The 16712-nt window shown below is 33.7% G+C and overlaps 2 protein-coding genes across 2 annotated transcripts; both read right to left on the bottom strand.

Annotated features, from left to right (window-relative positions):
- Positions 1-1303: 1303 nt before the first annotated feature.
- On the bottom strand, positions 1304-3142 carry LOC130662783 (uncharacterized). The gene is made up of 2 exons (XM_057461714.1): positions 2931-3142; positions 1304-2580 (listed from the first exon to the last, which is right to left on the bottom strand). Exons 1-2 carry the CDS (start codon positions 3140-3142, stop codon positions 2286-2288), a joined length of 507 nt encoding a protein of 168 aa, XP_057317697.1. The 3' UTR covers positions 1304-2285.
- Positions 2931-14943, bottom strand: LOC130612959 (uncharacterized). The gene is made up of 6 exons (XM_057434290.1): positions 11749-14943; positions 8246-9647; positions 7557-7592; positions 5745-5856; positions 5256-5277; positions 2931-5213 (listed from the first exon to the last, which is right to left on the bottom strand). Exons 1-6 carry the CDS (start codon positions 13045-13047, stop codon positions 3879-3881), a joined length of 4206 nt encoding a protein of 1401 aa, XP_057290273.1. The 5' UTR covers positions 13048-14943; the 3' UTR covers positions 2931-3878.
- Positions 14944-16712: the final 1769 nt, after the last annotated feature.

Below are 16712 nucleotides of genomic sequence, written 5' to 3'. Positions count from 1 at the left end.
TGCATAGTTAAAAAACTGAGAATTGAAACAACTTTGACTGTCTGGTTGGATTGAGCAAAAATGTGATGTCGTTTTCTTTGTTGTTCAATGATAGAATGCATGAGAATCAAAAAAGATATAAGCATTTCGTTGTCAACTTTAAAGAGTTTTTGTTTCCCTCTTTAAAGAAAACAAAATTCTATATAGACATCAACTTAAAATTGCAATAATGATGCATCTGAAGAATATTTCAGCTGGAAAAGAGATGCTCTGCGTGAAGCACCAAGTTATTATCTTGAACTGACTTCGGGCAACCAATGTATAAGCTACTTGAATTCTCAAACTTTTAAGCAATTTAAACCATTTTCTTAACAACGAGTAACAATTTATTTTTTTGCTTTCTCAATGACCATTCATCAGTGAAATTAGTCCAGACGTACATTGAAATAATGTTCGAACATATAAAACTTACTTTTTATTTTACAAAATTTATAAGCATAACTGGAGGCTTTTACAAACTAAAAGGCTGGGTGTACAATGCTATACACAGTGAAAAAACACATATGCAGGGACCACAGACACAAAAAGTTCAACATTCTTGCTAAGCAAACATTGAACAAATTCGCTATCAATTTTAAAGAAACTTTTTAGGTGGTGAAAAGTTGACTTTGTTCGTAAACAATGCGTATTAGTGAGTTCGAATTTATGAGGATACCAAAATTAAGTTTCTCTTTATACGAAAGCTCAGACGCAAACAAATGTTTCGGAGAGAGCTCGAAATTAAAATTAAACATTAAGCACATTCACAAGCGTTTTTACTCTTTTTAAAGCAGTCCGGGTGTTAATTTTCTTTATCTGGGTGAGTGAGCCAATTCTTTTACAGCATGGAGTTTCCATGATATTGACTGTTTGAGCAAAGAACAATAGCATGCAACCAATCTAAGTGCCGTCAGTGCTTTGACAGCAGAAAATTTGTTTGCCATGCAGCGTGAAACTTTATAGGTATTTTTGAGCAAGAAGGCGGCTGGTCTTTGAGAGGATGTCAAGGAGGTGCCGTATTTATTTTGTTTCTTATACATGCTATAAGATTTAAGGTTGATATGCATCTATGAACTTCAATCGTCAGCATCTGATAATTTGTTAAAACCAAAAACATAAAAAACATGTACTATTTGTCAATAATTAGAAATAACTAGTCGTTTAACACGTGGAACAACCCACAGAAATTAGCCGACGTAATTATTTCGCGCACCTGTTATGAGATTACTCTGTGGTAGTCATGGTTCCTGGAAATATACACTTATAGGCATGTACTATTTGTCAATAATTAGAAATAACATTCGAAACGACATGCATTTGAACCACTCTTTCAAACTTTTAAGCTCCTTATTCACACAATAATATCTTTTAGCAATAAAATAATTTGCTTCATGCGCAAATAAAAAATAGCATTGTTAAATACTTAAACAAATATTGAATTTTGGGATGACCACACCCTTAATCATCACGTGGTTTATATATAATATGGTTAATAATAATATTAGGATGAGATTTCATATAAACAACAATAGATTTTTTAAAACAATAGAGTAATAAAAATAAGAAAATAATTAAGTAAAGTAAGTAACGGCAAGTTTAACGTCCTTGGGGCTTCCATTTGAACGGCTGGCTCTTCCTCCCTCCGACTGTAACTATGTTACATTACCTCCAGAGATATGTGTAGCATTGCTCTAACTTGTTTGCCTGGAACACAAGCTGTTACACAGTCATTAGATGCCACCAAATGAGCTGACAACACTACATTTAAAGTGCGAGGGAAAGGGGCTCGAACCTGAAGCCTTATGATTACAAGTCCACTGTACTACCACGGCACCATCATAATTACAAGTCTGGTTAGAATCTTAGGATTTTTATAAAAAAGTGTGTATAAGAGCATATCTGAGTTACAGCTTTTATATGAGCACTAATGTACGAATGTCAAAGTTGCTCGAAATTGTGACACATGAGCATGTTTGTTTTTACCGTGATTGTCTTTTAATGTGCTAAATCGGTCATAATTTTCACATTTTATGAACCCAGTCAAGTGTGAAGATTTGAACACATAATGTATGTTATGTCCTTAAGACCACTAAATCAACTGCAGTTCAAATTCGTAAGAAAAAAAGTAATATTTAACCTTTGATAGTTAACACTTTACACTGCTTGGAAAGAGGCCTTCCTGTATTAAAATAAATTTTTCACAGGAAAGATTCCTTCCAAGCCGGGTAAACCCGACCGGGTCTGCATTCTGTTGACTTTTGTGTACTTTATTTCCTACGATGTAACAATGGTACCGGTGGTTTTGACAAAATATAGCAGCGAATTGGGCGGGGCGACATTTTATTATCCTCGATCAAGTCCCACCTTTTAGTGGTACCGTTTGAGGGTCTTCTTCGTGTGTATCTGGATGCAGGTTTCGTTATTTTTGGGGGCGCTGGAAGAAAAGGAACAGTGTTTGCAGCATTTGATGAAAGGACGTATGATGCAGATTCCTTTGCGACACCCTTTAGTCGTTTGTGCACAGTATTCATTGGTGTAAACGGAAGGGCGAACTCATTTTTTCTAATAATAATAATAACAATAATAAATAAAATGATAGAAAATAACATTATATAGATATATAGACATCAAAAACATTTTTTAAGATGATTGGCAAGATTATGAAAACAGTTACTAATGAAATTAACATTGTGTTTAAAGTTCTCTTTGCTTATGCAATGTTCCTAATGCTTTCTCCAACTTACACTGAAAATAAAAATACGCTAGAGGCATCCTCATAGTGCTTGAAGGAAACAGGGTTTAATTATAAATTTTAAAAGCTTATTTTCCTGCAAATGCGACAAAAAGCGGGAAGATTGGTATATTTCTGTCGAATTTGCAAATAGAGTTGAAATTTTTGTAGATCAACGTACCGTGCAAATGTCTCCTCCACCTTCTCCGTTGATGTTTTCAATTTAGCAGTATCTAACGGCAAGAGGGATCTTTCATATTTAACTTTATCAGATTGAAATTTCAATTCATCTCTTTCCTTCTCACATTTGTGCAGAGCATCTGCTAAACTTCTACAAAAAGTTTTACTTTGGGAGAGTTCGTCATTAACGTCTGCTACTTCAGCTTCCAGCATTTTAATTCTCTTCTCTAACCTGTATTCTTTTCACGTTCCAAAAGGTAGCTGTAAGTAGCATCTTCTCTCTCTATATGATAGGTTTTTTCCAGCATTTGAATATGTTGCACTAAGGCTTCCACTTCTTGTCTCAACAAAAAGCATTCTCTTGATTCTTCGGCTTTCAAACCTTCTTTTACAAGCAGGCAGCGAAAATCAACCTCTTCCATTTTTCTGTGAAACTCACTAAGTTTACGGCACACAAGTAATTTCTCAATTAAACAAGAAATCACACGAATTACGTTTAGCACAAATCCAGAAGTCTAGCACGATTATACAATCTATGAAGACTGACAATTGTCATATACTTGATAATATAACGTCATCCTTCGAAATAAAATTTGACGTCATCGGAAATTTATAATATAACCTAGTTGGTTGGGAAGGGAAATAGTGACCTTCTTCAGATCCATACTTGCAGAGGATGCTACTGGAATGGGTGGATTTACGGCCAATGTCGTTTAGCCCGGGAGAACGGCTGCATTAGAACATGGAATTCTATTCTGGGTCCCTAAGACCGAAATGAACAACTTATATTGCATATCTCCCACTTCGGGAATGTACGCTCTCATCTTAACGATACAAATGTAAGATATGTAATATTACACCAAAAAATAATACTCTACAAGTGTTTTTTTAGTTCCGCTGCAAAGTTTAACACAATAATAATGTAGTTTTCTTTAGCGTTACGTTATTCTTACTTAAATCTTTTTTTGGTTTGATTTTCTGTATCTATCGATGGGAACATAAAATCCTCACTGCCATTCCTTACAATATAACGGTTGGGAAATTTTTCCTGTTTTTGTGAATCCATTGGTGTGTTAGAAGACAAAACAACCAATGACTTTATCCCTAACGTTGCCATTATGTAAGAGTCTTCCTCACTGCCTTTAGATCGACCAATCATTCTTTTAAAATCTGAACGAAATTGCTTGTTCGAGATAACGTAAATAAATGGATTTGTTGCCGAGTTAAACGACGGTAACGTAAGCGTTACTATGAAATATATAATCTGTACCCACTTTGTCTTGCTCATTCTTTTCCAATAGGCGACATTAATGTAAGTTGTAATGATCGTAAAGGTAATGCATGGCAACCAGCAAGTTATAAACACAACAAATACAATAATTACTGAACGCAAAGTTCGAGTTTGCTTTTCTTTAAGCTGTCGTGCCTTGACAGAAACTGTGCGATGTACCTCGACTTTCAAAATCTCTGATATATGTCTAAGAGCTGTCCTGTATATATATGTATACATATATACCATTAAAATTGTTGGGATAATAAAGGAACATACGTAGACGGTGGTAAAATATTCTCGGTTAGAAATGCCACATACAATTTCTTTTTGATGTTTTATGCTAAGCTTATTTGGTTGATCCCACTTAAATATTCCAAGAACAGCCGTAAGAAAAGAGAAGATCCAAACAAAAGCTACGACCATAAAAATTCTCTTCCGAGTCATAACAACATTATATCGATATACGTATTTTAACGAAAAGTATCGATCAATTGCAATGACAAACAGGTGAGTAACAGATGACAGCGACAACATTGTTTCTACCAATATGGTAAACCAACACATGAAAGTAGGAAGGCAGAACAGTCCATTATCCCACGTAATTCTCGCTTTTAATACCAGTGTTATCGCTCCGATCAAAGCGTCGGCAACAGCCAAGGAAGAGAGGAAGATGTATGTTGTTTGTTTTCGTAGGTTGGGAGACATACGCACAACAATAACGACTAAAATATTTCCAACGATCGTCGTAGGAATTAAAACCATTAAGTATATAAATCCAATCAAATTGAAATCCTTTGGTTTGTGCTGTTTTTGACAAAAGTTTTGATAATTTGGTTTGACTGGCTGTTTAGGTACTGTAAAATTGTTGAACGGTGTAGATGTTTGTAAATCAGAGTGTTGATGGATTTTCCGAGAGTTATAATCTTCACTTTGAGACAAAACAGGGCACAGGTTGAATAAAAGAATAATAAATATTTGAGATTTTTTTACCTCTGACATCCTGCCTCTGAACTATGTTGAAAGTTATAAAAAAAAATCACATATATTCTCTACAACTTTGCATATAGTTTCACATCTGTATTGTAAAGATACAATAGAAGATGAGAAAATTGTGATTTTGTGAAATCAATAAGAAATACGATTTATATGATCTATATTGTCGATTTTTTGTGAATGTAGAATAGGTGTTTTATTAAAAGATATAAATATGAAGGTTGGTTTTTATATCATATTTTTATTTTACGTGACTTTCATTATCAAATATTCTTATCAAATATTCGCCACACAGCTTGTCGTCGTGTTGACATTGAAGAAAAATTACGGTTTAGCGATATGCGCCTTAAATTATTGAAAACACTTCAAACAAGAGCTTATTATCTGTTAAACCTCTTTGGAAGTTTCTTTCTGATCACTGACACATAAGAGCAGGAACAAAAATTTCATGAATTGAATAAGACTAGCCTGGTGACCCGGCATTGAAATTAAGGGCGCGTAAACCGTGCGACCCATCCAGGTGAAGCGCTTGGTAACTTACAGGGATACTTCACGCTGCATATTTGTGAAATTTTTATTATACTGCGGTGCCCTTCAAATAAAAGCAAAGTATACAGCCTATCGCAATCCCATTCTGGCAAAAACAGTAAGCAAGCTTTTTCTATTTGGAGAAATTACCTTTATAGTAAAAAAAAGTCGTAAAAGTGAACTTTTTGTCAAGTGATTAATATTTTAACAATTTTGTAGATTTTTTATCTCGATCACCATTTTTTGACGATTTTTCAATTCAGTACTTATGAAACCATATCGGTGATAAAGAGAGCAAAAATAGCCTTGTATCAATGTGAACAGTGTGAATAATGTTTTAAGTGGAGCGTAGCAGAGTAAAAAGGCAGCCCACACGAAAAAGAAGCAGAACTTCGAAGAGAAACCAGAGGAAATGTTCAAATGAAAGAAAATATATAATAATCATTGAAATTGACTAATTTATATAAAGCAGCAAGTTTTCATTTCTTTCGTTCTATTCCTTTTACCATCTATTCAAGAATGAAATAAAATTTCTGTCCGACAGATTTTTTGATGTTTTGAGAATCAACTAAATGATGCATTATGCATTTTTGTACTACATGATATTTTAGCGAACATAAAATTGAAACAAAAACGTTAAAAATTTATTTTTTACTCGCAAATTAAAGAAGAAAAGCAGTCAAATTATTCTGTTCGACAGATAAATTATACGTTAAAAGTTACTGTTCAAAGCAAGCTCCATGAAACTATTGTATTCAGGGGAATAATTCGTAATTTTTGACACGTGACCGGAAAATATATATCTTTTATTTAACTATTATAAACTTTAAACAAACTGTAAAAATTCGCTCTAGAATTAAAGTAATTACAAGCTCGTGAGCTTGTATTAAAACACAAATGTGTCCCACAAGAATGTAAATTTTTGCCTCTCTGAGCACCGAAACGGGAGTAGTCGTGTGTTCGAATCTCATCTTGTTAATTATTTTTACTTTTTTTTTTTTTTGCTGTTATAATGATAAGTGTTAAAAATCATTAAATAACTAACTGGTAAAGTAAAAGTGTCTCCACCAAAGTTTACAAAAGTGAATGTAGGCAGAATTAAGGTCTCCCAAGTGCCTGGAAAGTAGTCTGCAAAAAAGAAACGAAGACTTATCGACCATCAACTTTCTGCATTCCTCTTCTGGGCTTCACGTTCGAGGAATTTTCCGTTCAAGAAGATCTCACAAATCAATTTTGAAGATTAACTGCATAGTGCGTAACAAATATTATTGCCTATCCGAATAGCAAAACATGTCGTGTCTAACTGCGTAACAGAAATCACAATTTGATAGACAGCTTTTTGTAAACTTTATTCGCGAGCTTGTTTACGTATATCATACGTCTTGTTGAATTTTAAGCAGATAGTGGTATTTTTGATAAAGTTCAATCTCTTGATGACGTCACAGAAAAATTGCTGACATAGGCAAAAATTTATTGCCGCTAACTCTTTTATTTATGAGGTTCTGTAAGTGTACCAGATTCATTAAGAGGATCACATTCGCCTTTTTGAAATAATGTGGTTATTAAAAGGAAGAATTAATTCGAAGTCTTACTGAAATCTTCAACTGAATTAATAATAATAATTCGACTTCACTTGTCCCCTTAAAAAAATCTTTAATGTCCACCTATACTGTCAATGCGTCCTTTTCCATGACGAGATCATTTGTTATATTGAATCGGTAAGCAAATCAGGGTGGTTTGTGGGTATGAAAACAAAACGTTGCACATCCATTACTCCAAGGAATGAATTCACGCAATATTCTCTTCGAACGGGAACTATGTTTCATAGCAAACCTGTCGCCCATCTTTTACATATCGCATTTCGTGTTTCTGTAACAAAAAGACAAATAGACGCACTAATAGACAGACGGAATACGGCTATTACTATAGAGACTAGCCGTTAACTCGTGGAAAAAAACACGGGATCGCCCGTCCTTTATATATCGCATTTCGTGTTTCCGTAAAAAGACAGGACAGACAGACAGACGGGATGCGGCTATTATTAAAGAGACTAGTCGTTATCCTGTGGAAAAAGCCACGGGTTCGCCCGTCTTTTAAATTTACCCGTTGCAACAAAGTGGATAAAAACATATCGCATTTGATATTCGTGCACATTTTAAAAATTTCGTGTTCCCGTTACGGGACGCCGCTTTCGCGGACACACAGACAGACGACGGCTATTATTATAGAGACTAGTCGATAAAACCCGTGTAAAAATCCACTTAGACAGAATAACAGTAAAAAAGAACCATTATTTAAATTTTGATGACGTCAGCAATGATCTGTCAACAACAAAATATTTTTTCATGGAAATTTATTTTCACGTTGCCTCTATTGTGTAGAGCGTAAACTGCTGATCAAGACAACGTATATGATCATGTGGTTTTAATAAGTAATTAATGAGATATAAAGGTTTAAAATGTTTCCTGACGGCAGCAATGGCCTGTTAAAACCCCAAAAAATTTTTTTAGAAATTTGTATACCTGTTGCATTTTGGAGGTAATCCAGAAGTCCTTGGTAGGACTCTGCTCGAAGCTGGTTTTGATTTAGGCGAATAAATGCAAGCCGTTGACCTTCAACTTTAACATATGCATCTACTAAAAATTGCTGAAACAATTTACCTGCTAGATGAAGGGCAGAGAATTCTCGCCTAATAGCAATGCGGTAAATATAATATTCCAACTGGGTTAGCCTATTTCTAACTCCAGTTGCATGCTCCCTGACATGGGCCATGTTTGGGTCCCAACCCGGCTCACCACGTGGAAATAAAATGGGATACATCATAGGATCAATATTGCATGATGTATAAGGGATTTGTCGCAAAGGTTGATTACGTGGATAAACAACAATATCCCTTGCAGCAGGAGGTGCACCATTATTACCAACAAAGATGGCAGCAACTTCCTGATGCAAGGGGGCATTATACCTTCTGCGATCATTACCCTCTCGCATTACCATACTTACAACAGAAGGCTGTCTGTTTTCCGCAGCTACTCTGGCTGTTTCTTCACGTTCCACTTCAGCCATATTGCTATAAGCTGCAGCATATGGAGAATCTCTGTTAAGAACATCTTGAATTATCTGCATTGTTTCGCGATTACAATGAGCATGTGTTGGATTCTCAATACGCATGTTTAAGGCAGCTGCAGCTTCTACAATATACAATTGGCTAAAATTAGGTAGTTCATTCTGAGCAGGTAATAAAGCACCATACCTGTGAAATAATTGACCACATATTCTAAAACAGGGTGGTCCACGACCTGGCGGTGGTCGAATGTTTGCTAACAAAGAAGCAAAACTAAAAGCATTATTGTATACTCTGATATACTTGCGAAACTGTTTAGCTTGGGCAGAGTCGTTGCTTAACAATTCACGTATTTCAGCAGGAAATTGTAATATGGCACGCAGGGCCACTTTGCCATTGTGACAACACTTAAAATGATTTTCATTATTAAATTTAATAGCTCCACAATGCTGACATACTATATTAAACTCACCTGCAGAATGTGTAGGAGGTAAAACATTGTTAATCCTAGCAAAATTTAGTAAACGTGGAGCCCTAGCTACTCGATGACGCAAAACATCTGCCCTGCGTCTTACTGCAGCTTGCTGAGGTAATTCATTTTCTCTATTCGCACGATGACGTTGTGCATCAGCATGCTGTCGTGCATTTGCATCTGCAACATTTTCTACTGCTCGTCTTGCATTTTGGCGTAGAGCATCTGCTGCTCTACGCTGCTGGGCCTGTTGCAAAGATTCATTGGCCCTCCTTCGTCGTACAATTTCAAGATGATGTTGTCTTTGCCTTTTAGCATGCTCAACATCTTCAACATTTTCCAAGCGGGGTAATGCATAATTATGTTCCAATAAGAAAAGTTCATTTGGCTGAGGAAAATCCATTTTATGTGGTGTATTTTTTTAGCAGCTACACCAGTGTTTATTCTTAAGCTAGCTATATGTAGCCCACAGCTATAGGTACGTAGCTAGCTAAAGAATAAAAATTGACGCAGCTAATAAACAACAAACTAAAATTAAGCAAACACCAAAGATGTAGCTAGCTAGCTAGCTAATTGTATTCTCACAAGTAGAAATAGAAATTAATTTCAAAAGTAGAAATTAGGAAGGGTAAAAACGGCAAATAATTAATGAGATACTTTCCAAAGAATTAATCAGGAAAATTTCTTGTCTTATCTTGCCATAACTTCGTTGCTACATCGTATTTTCTATTTTCTTATCCGGGCAGTAAAAGTGTAACAATTGCCGCGGAAAATGCAATGCTTATTGATTGGCTTATACATATAATCAAGACTGTTGATTGGGTAATTAAATCGAGGCACAAGTGCAGGGAGGAACCGGATTATTTATGTAAATATTTATCCGGTGAGGGTTAAAACATGCGATAAACGGCGATTGAGGTCACGGGGGTAACTATTATTAAAAATGGCGTATTAAAGTAATTCATTCATTTTTATTTCTTAATTTATTTTTTTCATCAAGGTTCATAACTTAAAGTAATTAAATTAATTAAGGTAATAAATTAATTTCTTGAGTTTAGTTCAATTAATTATAAAGTTTTCCATTAAACAACCCCCTGTTTTCTAAAAATTCGCGGAAAGATCAAAGGTATATCGGTAACCCTTTTGAACAGACAGACAGACGACGGCTATTATTATAGAGATGTCATATCACTGAAAATTTGAATTCGGAAAATCTTATTTCTAATTTGAGTAGTTCTAGGGTTTTAATGATGACAAAAAAATGGGTTTCCTTCCTTTCTAGAAAATATATGCAATTTGATTTCTGTCAGACAGGCGAAAATTAAATTAGGTGGGTCTCAGAAAAACGTCAAACTGTAATAGAATGCCAAAATTAATTTCAAAACAATCCATGTATTCCTATTTAGAAATTCAAAACACTAAATGAAAATTTTTCTAAAAACCCCTTTGACAAATAAAATTGATCACCGCACACTGAAAAGGCTTCTGTGTACTGTTGCCTATATATAAAACATTCTTCTTTTCGATTCTGATTCCTTAATGTTGATGTGAAGAAAACTTGAATGTCGCAATTTCAAGAAATAAAGGGAACTATATGTAAAAATATATAGCTTATCAAATTTCCAACATTGATTTTGTGCGTATCTCAACACTAAGGGAGAAAGTAATATAAAGAAAAATTGAAGATAAAGTTATGCAAGAAATTTTAATATATTTTAATATATTTTAAGAGAATTAGCTCTCCCAATTAAGCCCAAAATCACGAACTTGCAAAAGTTTCTGTCTATAAAGTAGTCATTTTTCCCTATTGCCCATCTTTAGAGTATATTTAAGCTTAGAACATTGAACTGAAATATGAATGTATTACATGCATAAGTTTATATTATGTACAAATTTCAAACACAGGAATAAAATGAATACAAGTAAATAAATGAATAAATAAATATACAAAAATGATTTACAAAGGAACACATATCGGAAAAAAATTCTCATTATTGAAACTGACTGTAGCAAATTTGTTTCCGTTAAGTTATTGAACAAAAATATTTTACGGATTCTTTAATAGATTTGCGATTTTAAGTGCCTGGTTACTAAAATTAATTCTGTTGATTTGCGAAATATTTGAAGGTTAAATATTTATTTATTGGTCTAAGAAGGTTTTTTGGTTGGTCCAAATTTTCTTTAGCGATATTGAGGACAGACGAAAGTTTTCTTGATAATTTATCATCTGTTCCTTCTCTGCCTGTGATTATGTAGTTTTTTTAACAATTTTCTAAATCACAAAACTTAAAAGAGCTCATATTATGTAGACCTGAATTTTCTCATCAGCTTAATTTTTATCACCTCCTTAAAAATTCTTCACTCAGAGCTCACAAAATTTGCGCTGCGAAATTCAAAGTGATTGACGAGTAGTAATTCTACTTACCTAAAAAATATTTCAAATCCCGTGTTGCTAAATTAAATAGTTAGAAAATATAAGATAATTCCTAAAAGTTTGTGGAATTTGCTTGTTCACTACATGGGGTGGAGCCATCACTTTGACACATTTCACCATTACTCACCATAATTTGAGGTAGGACCAAATTTGTTGATGATATAGTGTGATGTCTTATAGTACTTTTGCTCTTACCATTGAAGCTTGTCTTTGAAATAAAACTTGAGTTATTAATAATATGTGGTGAATTTCGACCAGTCAGTTTTAAGACGATCTGCATAAAGGACCTGCGGAATTGTTTGTTTATAATAACATAAATAAAAGGATTCGTCGTCGAATTTAAAGGTGGCAGAAATGTAACTAAAACGAAATATAACGTCCTGAACCACATTTCTTCTCTAGATCTAATCCAAAACTCTGGCTCGATGTAATTTATGACTATGTAGAAAATGACACAAGGAAACCAACAAATAAAAAACACGATGAACACGATAATAACTGAAATCATTGTTCGAAATTCTTGTTTCTTGCGGCGTACCTCTTTGGTTCTTCTTGAATCCTGTACATTTATCCTTGCAATTTCCTTTATATGACGGACAGCTGTTTTGTATATGTATACATATGCATATAGCATGACTAAAGTTGGAAGAAAAAAAAACAATGTATACAGTGTTGTGAAGTAATTATAGTTTTTGATTGCACAAATGGCTTCGTATTGATGTTCTATACTAACCCCACTTGGTTGCTCCCATTTAAATATTTGAAGAAGGCATACAACAAAGGCAAAAATCCAAGTAAAAACTATAGCTATGGAAATTCTCTTTCGGGTCATAATCACATTATATTGATAAACGTATTTTAACGAAAGGTATCGATCAACTGCGATGACGAACAGGTGGCTAAGAGATAAAAGCGACAACATTGTTTCTTCCAATATGGTGAACCAACACATGAAGGTAGGAAGGCAGAAAAAGTTGTTGTCCCAGCTCATTTTTGCTTTAAGGGGCATGGATACAGCGCCAATTAATGTGTCAGCGATGGCGAGAGAGAGTAGAAACATAAATGTCGTTTGCTTTAACAAGACAGGAGATAAAAGAATGACACCACAAACAAGGACATTTCCAAAGATTGTGACTGGTATAAAAACCATCAATGAGACAAATGCAGCCATATTATACTTGTTAGGACCGTCTTGTGCATTGCAAAACCGATCTCTAATGGATAAACGCTTTGTGTCTGTTTTTGTTCTCGTCTCGTTTAACTGAGTATTATTTTTTGTGGACGTGTGATGACTCTGCTTTACAACGAGTAAAAATGCCAGTACAAAGATGGTTCCTCTAAGTACAGCTACCATGTTCAACTCAAAGTCCTGCCCTGAAGCGAAGTAAAAAAATCTACACTGAGAAACATTAACTGAATGATATTAATATATATGTATAAGAAAGAAGAATATTGTAATAAAAAGAATGTACGTTTTTATTCTCTTCAGCTGTTCATGTCAAAAAATTTTTTTTGTTATCTCAGATTAGATCTAATCTTACTTTTGTTGTTTTGTCGTTATTGTTATTAGTATTTATAATTAAGCTTTTTTTTTTCTTTTTCCAAACTTGACTTTTTCGTTTGTCAAATGTTGAGACTGGATATTCATAGGGGGAGGACTTTTCGAAGACTGGCATTATTTAGGTTATTAATTTATCTCGACAAATAAAATAGTAGCCTTGTGCAGCTTCTGCGAAGGAGTGTAAAAATTATAATTTTTTTTCATAATTCTAAATGCTCAATATAAGTCCTTGAGGAAAAATTGTTTTATAAAAGAACTTTAGACATTTTTGTTACAGAAAAGTAAGTTCGTAATTATTAACGGCTGGTAACATTTCAATTATTTTGTATTTCGAAATATGATTGATAGTGTTAGCTTCCTTCCCTCATATACTTATAAGTCCTTTTAAAGGCATATTTAAATCCATACTAGTACCGTGACACTTGTAAAGGAAGCTCTTAATACACAAAGACAATATTTGGCAGAAAAATCAGACAACTTTTCCAACAGATTGTATAGAAAAGTTTTGTGTTTATTGGTGATAAGATTCCCTATGTTGTTGTTTTCTCTCGTTTGTGTGCAAAACACAGCTGTGTTTTATCGGCGTGTTGATACAATTGAAATTCAGGTGAAGAAAAAACACGATAAAGAAAAATTCCGACGAAAGCACTTCTACTTGAAATATCTATCAATAAGTATTTCCAATTCTAGATATATAATTAAACCACTTAACCTCATCTGTTTTTCCCTAAAAACAACTTTCCGTAATTGGTGTAATCGTATACGCTGCAATAAAAAAGAAAATGAAACAATGAGAAGAAACATATTCGTATGTTTTTGCTGAGAAAGAACATGTTGGTAGTTAGATATCCCGTTAGGTTATCAAATGCTTCATTACCGTGCAATTACACTTCATTCCACATGTTGTGTGTTGATCAACCTCATCCCCATGACTATTCTACACCATTAAAGGCTGAGCAAAAAAGTATTATGCATCTAATGTTATCTTATGAATCATTAACCTCACATTTCCAAATAAATCTTTGGGTAGATTTATGCTAGGGCTCGACCAATTTTTAACTAATTTGATTCTTTATGTACTGTTAGCACGATATTGGTGAAATATGCATTAATTATAAAGATACTTCCCTACAGCGAGTTGAAGACATTTCTGGGAGAGTCAGACCTTAAGATAATAGTGGGCGCCAGTTTTAGCTTCCACCCTCACCCACTCATATAACTCCTCTAAATTTAATCGTTCTAGACTCATGCGTAGGTTTCTATAAGGTACTGTAGATAAAAAATGTAATTCTTTAACAAAGTATGGTATGAACATACTTAAAAGAAGCACCTTTTTCGTGAAGAAAATTTTTCTGCTGTAACCCACTCAACAATTTTCTTCAAACAAATTAATTAAACTTTGGAGAGATTCTTATTAAAGTCGTTGCGCATGACGCAAATTGATCATTACTATTTAATATTTTAATGGAATATGTGGGTGTGGTTTACTTCATTGATAGGAATCTTTTGCCAAGATAAATTTGAATCAAAGACTTATACTCATAACCACTGGTTGCTATAAACAATTTTATCCCTTATGAAAGCTTGCCTAAAATAGCACAATATGACGTTATATAATTTTGATAATAGATATATTTAAAAAAGACCATGGGCCGAAATATTTTTCTAGATTTCTGTTAACTTTCAACCCTTTTTCTATCACAAATGCAAATGAATTATTTTAAACACTGTTATTGTTGTAAAAACCACGAACCAAACAGGTGAAGTAATCAAAATTTTTTTAAGTGATCAAAATTTTACAATGCAGTTGAGAAGCTTAATCTTCTGACGTCATTCCATCTGCAAGAAAATCCAAAAGTTGTATCTTCGTATTGAGTAGTTTGTTTTGTTTATTTAAATTTATTTAAACTGAAGTGAAAACCCACATAACAACTCAGATTTAAAGCATAAATGCAACATTTTGTTAAAATTTCTTACTTTATTTCAATTAAAATATGTTCCTAAAATTTTCCTAAAATAAATACGCTCCATCGTTCGTGGTGAGCCAGCTTTGTTCAGTTTTTTTGACTCAGGTTGTATAACGGAATGCTAAAAGTGTGCCTGACTGTAAAATATAAGTAACCCTTGCTCGCCAACTAAATCAAAAGTCATGTTTATGAAGATTGACACCAAAACCAAGTTTTTATTTCTTTACGCTTGGACTTAGATGATAAAATTGGTATGAGATGATAAGCGAACAATTTTTTTGTTCAGACCTTCCTTTCAGTACTCTTGATCAATATGTTATGACCGTTTGAAGTACGTCTACAATAAACGGGTAAATTTTCTTCTGGTGAAAAAAGGTGGGACAAGTAAAGACGTGTATCTTGTCGGGATGCTTTCCTATTTATTGCATAAAGCGTGTTCTTAATACTTCGATTAACAAGAAAATAAATGTTTATCAGCAACACAAAATCTTAACTGGGTAACCTGAGGCCTAATGTGGTTCGAGTTTCTATTTTTGTTACAGGCTTAACTGTTGCTTACTTGTCGCTTGTTCGTTTTCCACTTGGGAAGACAAATTTTACGTGTTTTTGCATTTTTGTCGTACTTAATTTTTAACTTTTAGAACAAGGAAAGTTTTAGAAACTTTTGCTGTGTTTAGAAACTCTGTTGTCTTCTTTTTATGAATCACTTTATTTTAGTTAAAGAATTGACGCTTCATGTAGCTTTTAAATGCGTAGTACTAGTTCTAGCATTGTTTTTATTCACCTGCGAACACGAAATAAAAACAGGCGTAACTCCTCGTATGCTTATTGTTCTGTGAGAAATAGAGTGATAATTGAATTGAATTGAATTAAAACGTAGCGACAGTTACAATAGGTGTAAATTTCTTACACTAATTAACACTAAACATGTTTAATAAACTTGCTAAATAAGATTCAAGTTGTTCAAAACTTTCTGCTAACTGGATTAACAAAATTAGCAGATGGCTTTACGTTTTATTAATTATTAAAGTTTAACCGTGTCTTTGTTTATTAGAGGTGGTGAAGTAACATTGGGGTTAGTTAAGATTAGGGTTAGTTAATACATTAGAACTCAAATACATATGACTATGACAAACTCGGATTTGAACATTGTCAATGTGAAGTCTGAAGTGCGGAAAAACAACAACAAGAAAACAACAAAAACAAAGATAATAAAATCAACAATAGCTTTCGAGACTCTTCTTGTTCTAAAAGTTATGCAAATTTTAGAAGAAAAACGTGTGATTAAGTCTAAAAATTTCTATCGGCGAATTAGCCTAACTGGGGAAGTCAACACACGATTTTAATTTTGTGAAGTAGATTCCTAAAAACTAACAAAAAAGAAAGATTCAACCGAAATTTTGTGATGTTATTAAAAAGCACATATTGCTCTGACAAGTAAGTCTTTAAATTATTTTAAATCTTTTACGACAAGAGGGTTTTACGTCATTA

This window comes from Hydractinia symbiolongicarpus, chromosome 10 (genome assembly GCF_029227915.1).
Source record: "Hydractinia symbiolongicarpus strain clone_291-10 chromosome 10, HSymV2.1, whole genome shotgun sequence".
NCBI lineage: Eukaryota > Metazoa > Cnidaria > Hydrozoa > Anthoathecata > Hydractiniidae > Hydractinia > Hydractinia symbiolongicarpus.
The sequence above is the reverse complement of the archived record's forward strand: the minus strand, read 5'-3'. Positions and strand labels throughout refer to the sequence as shown.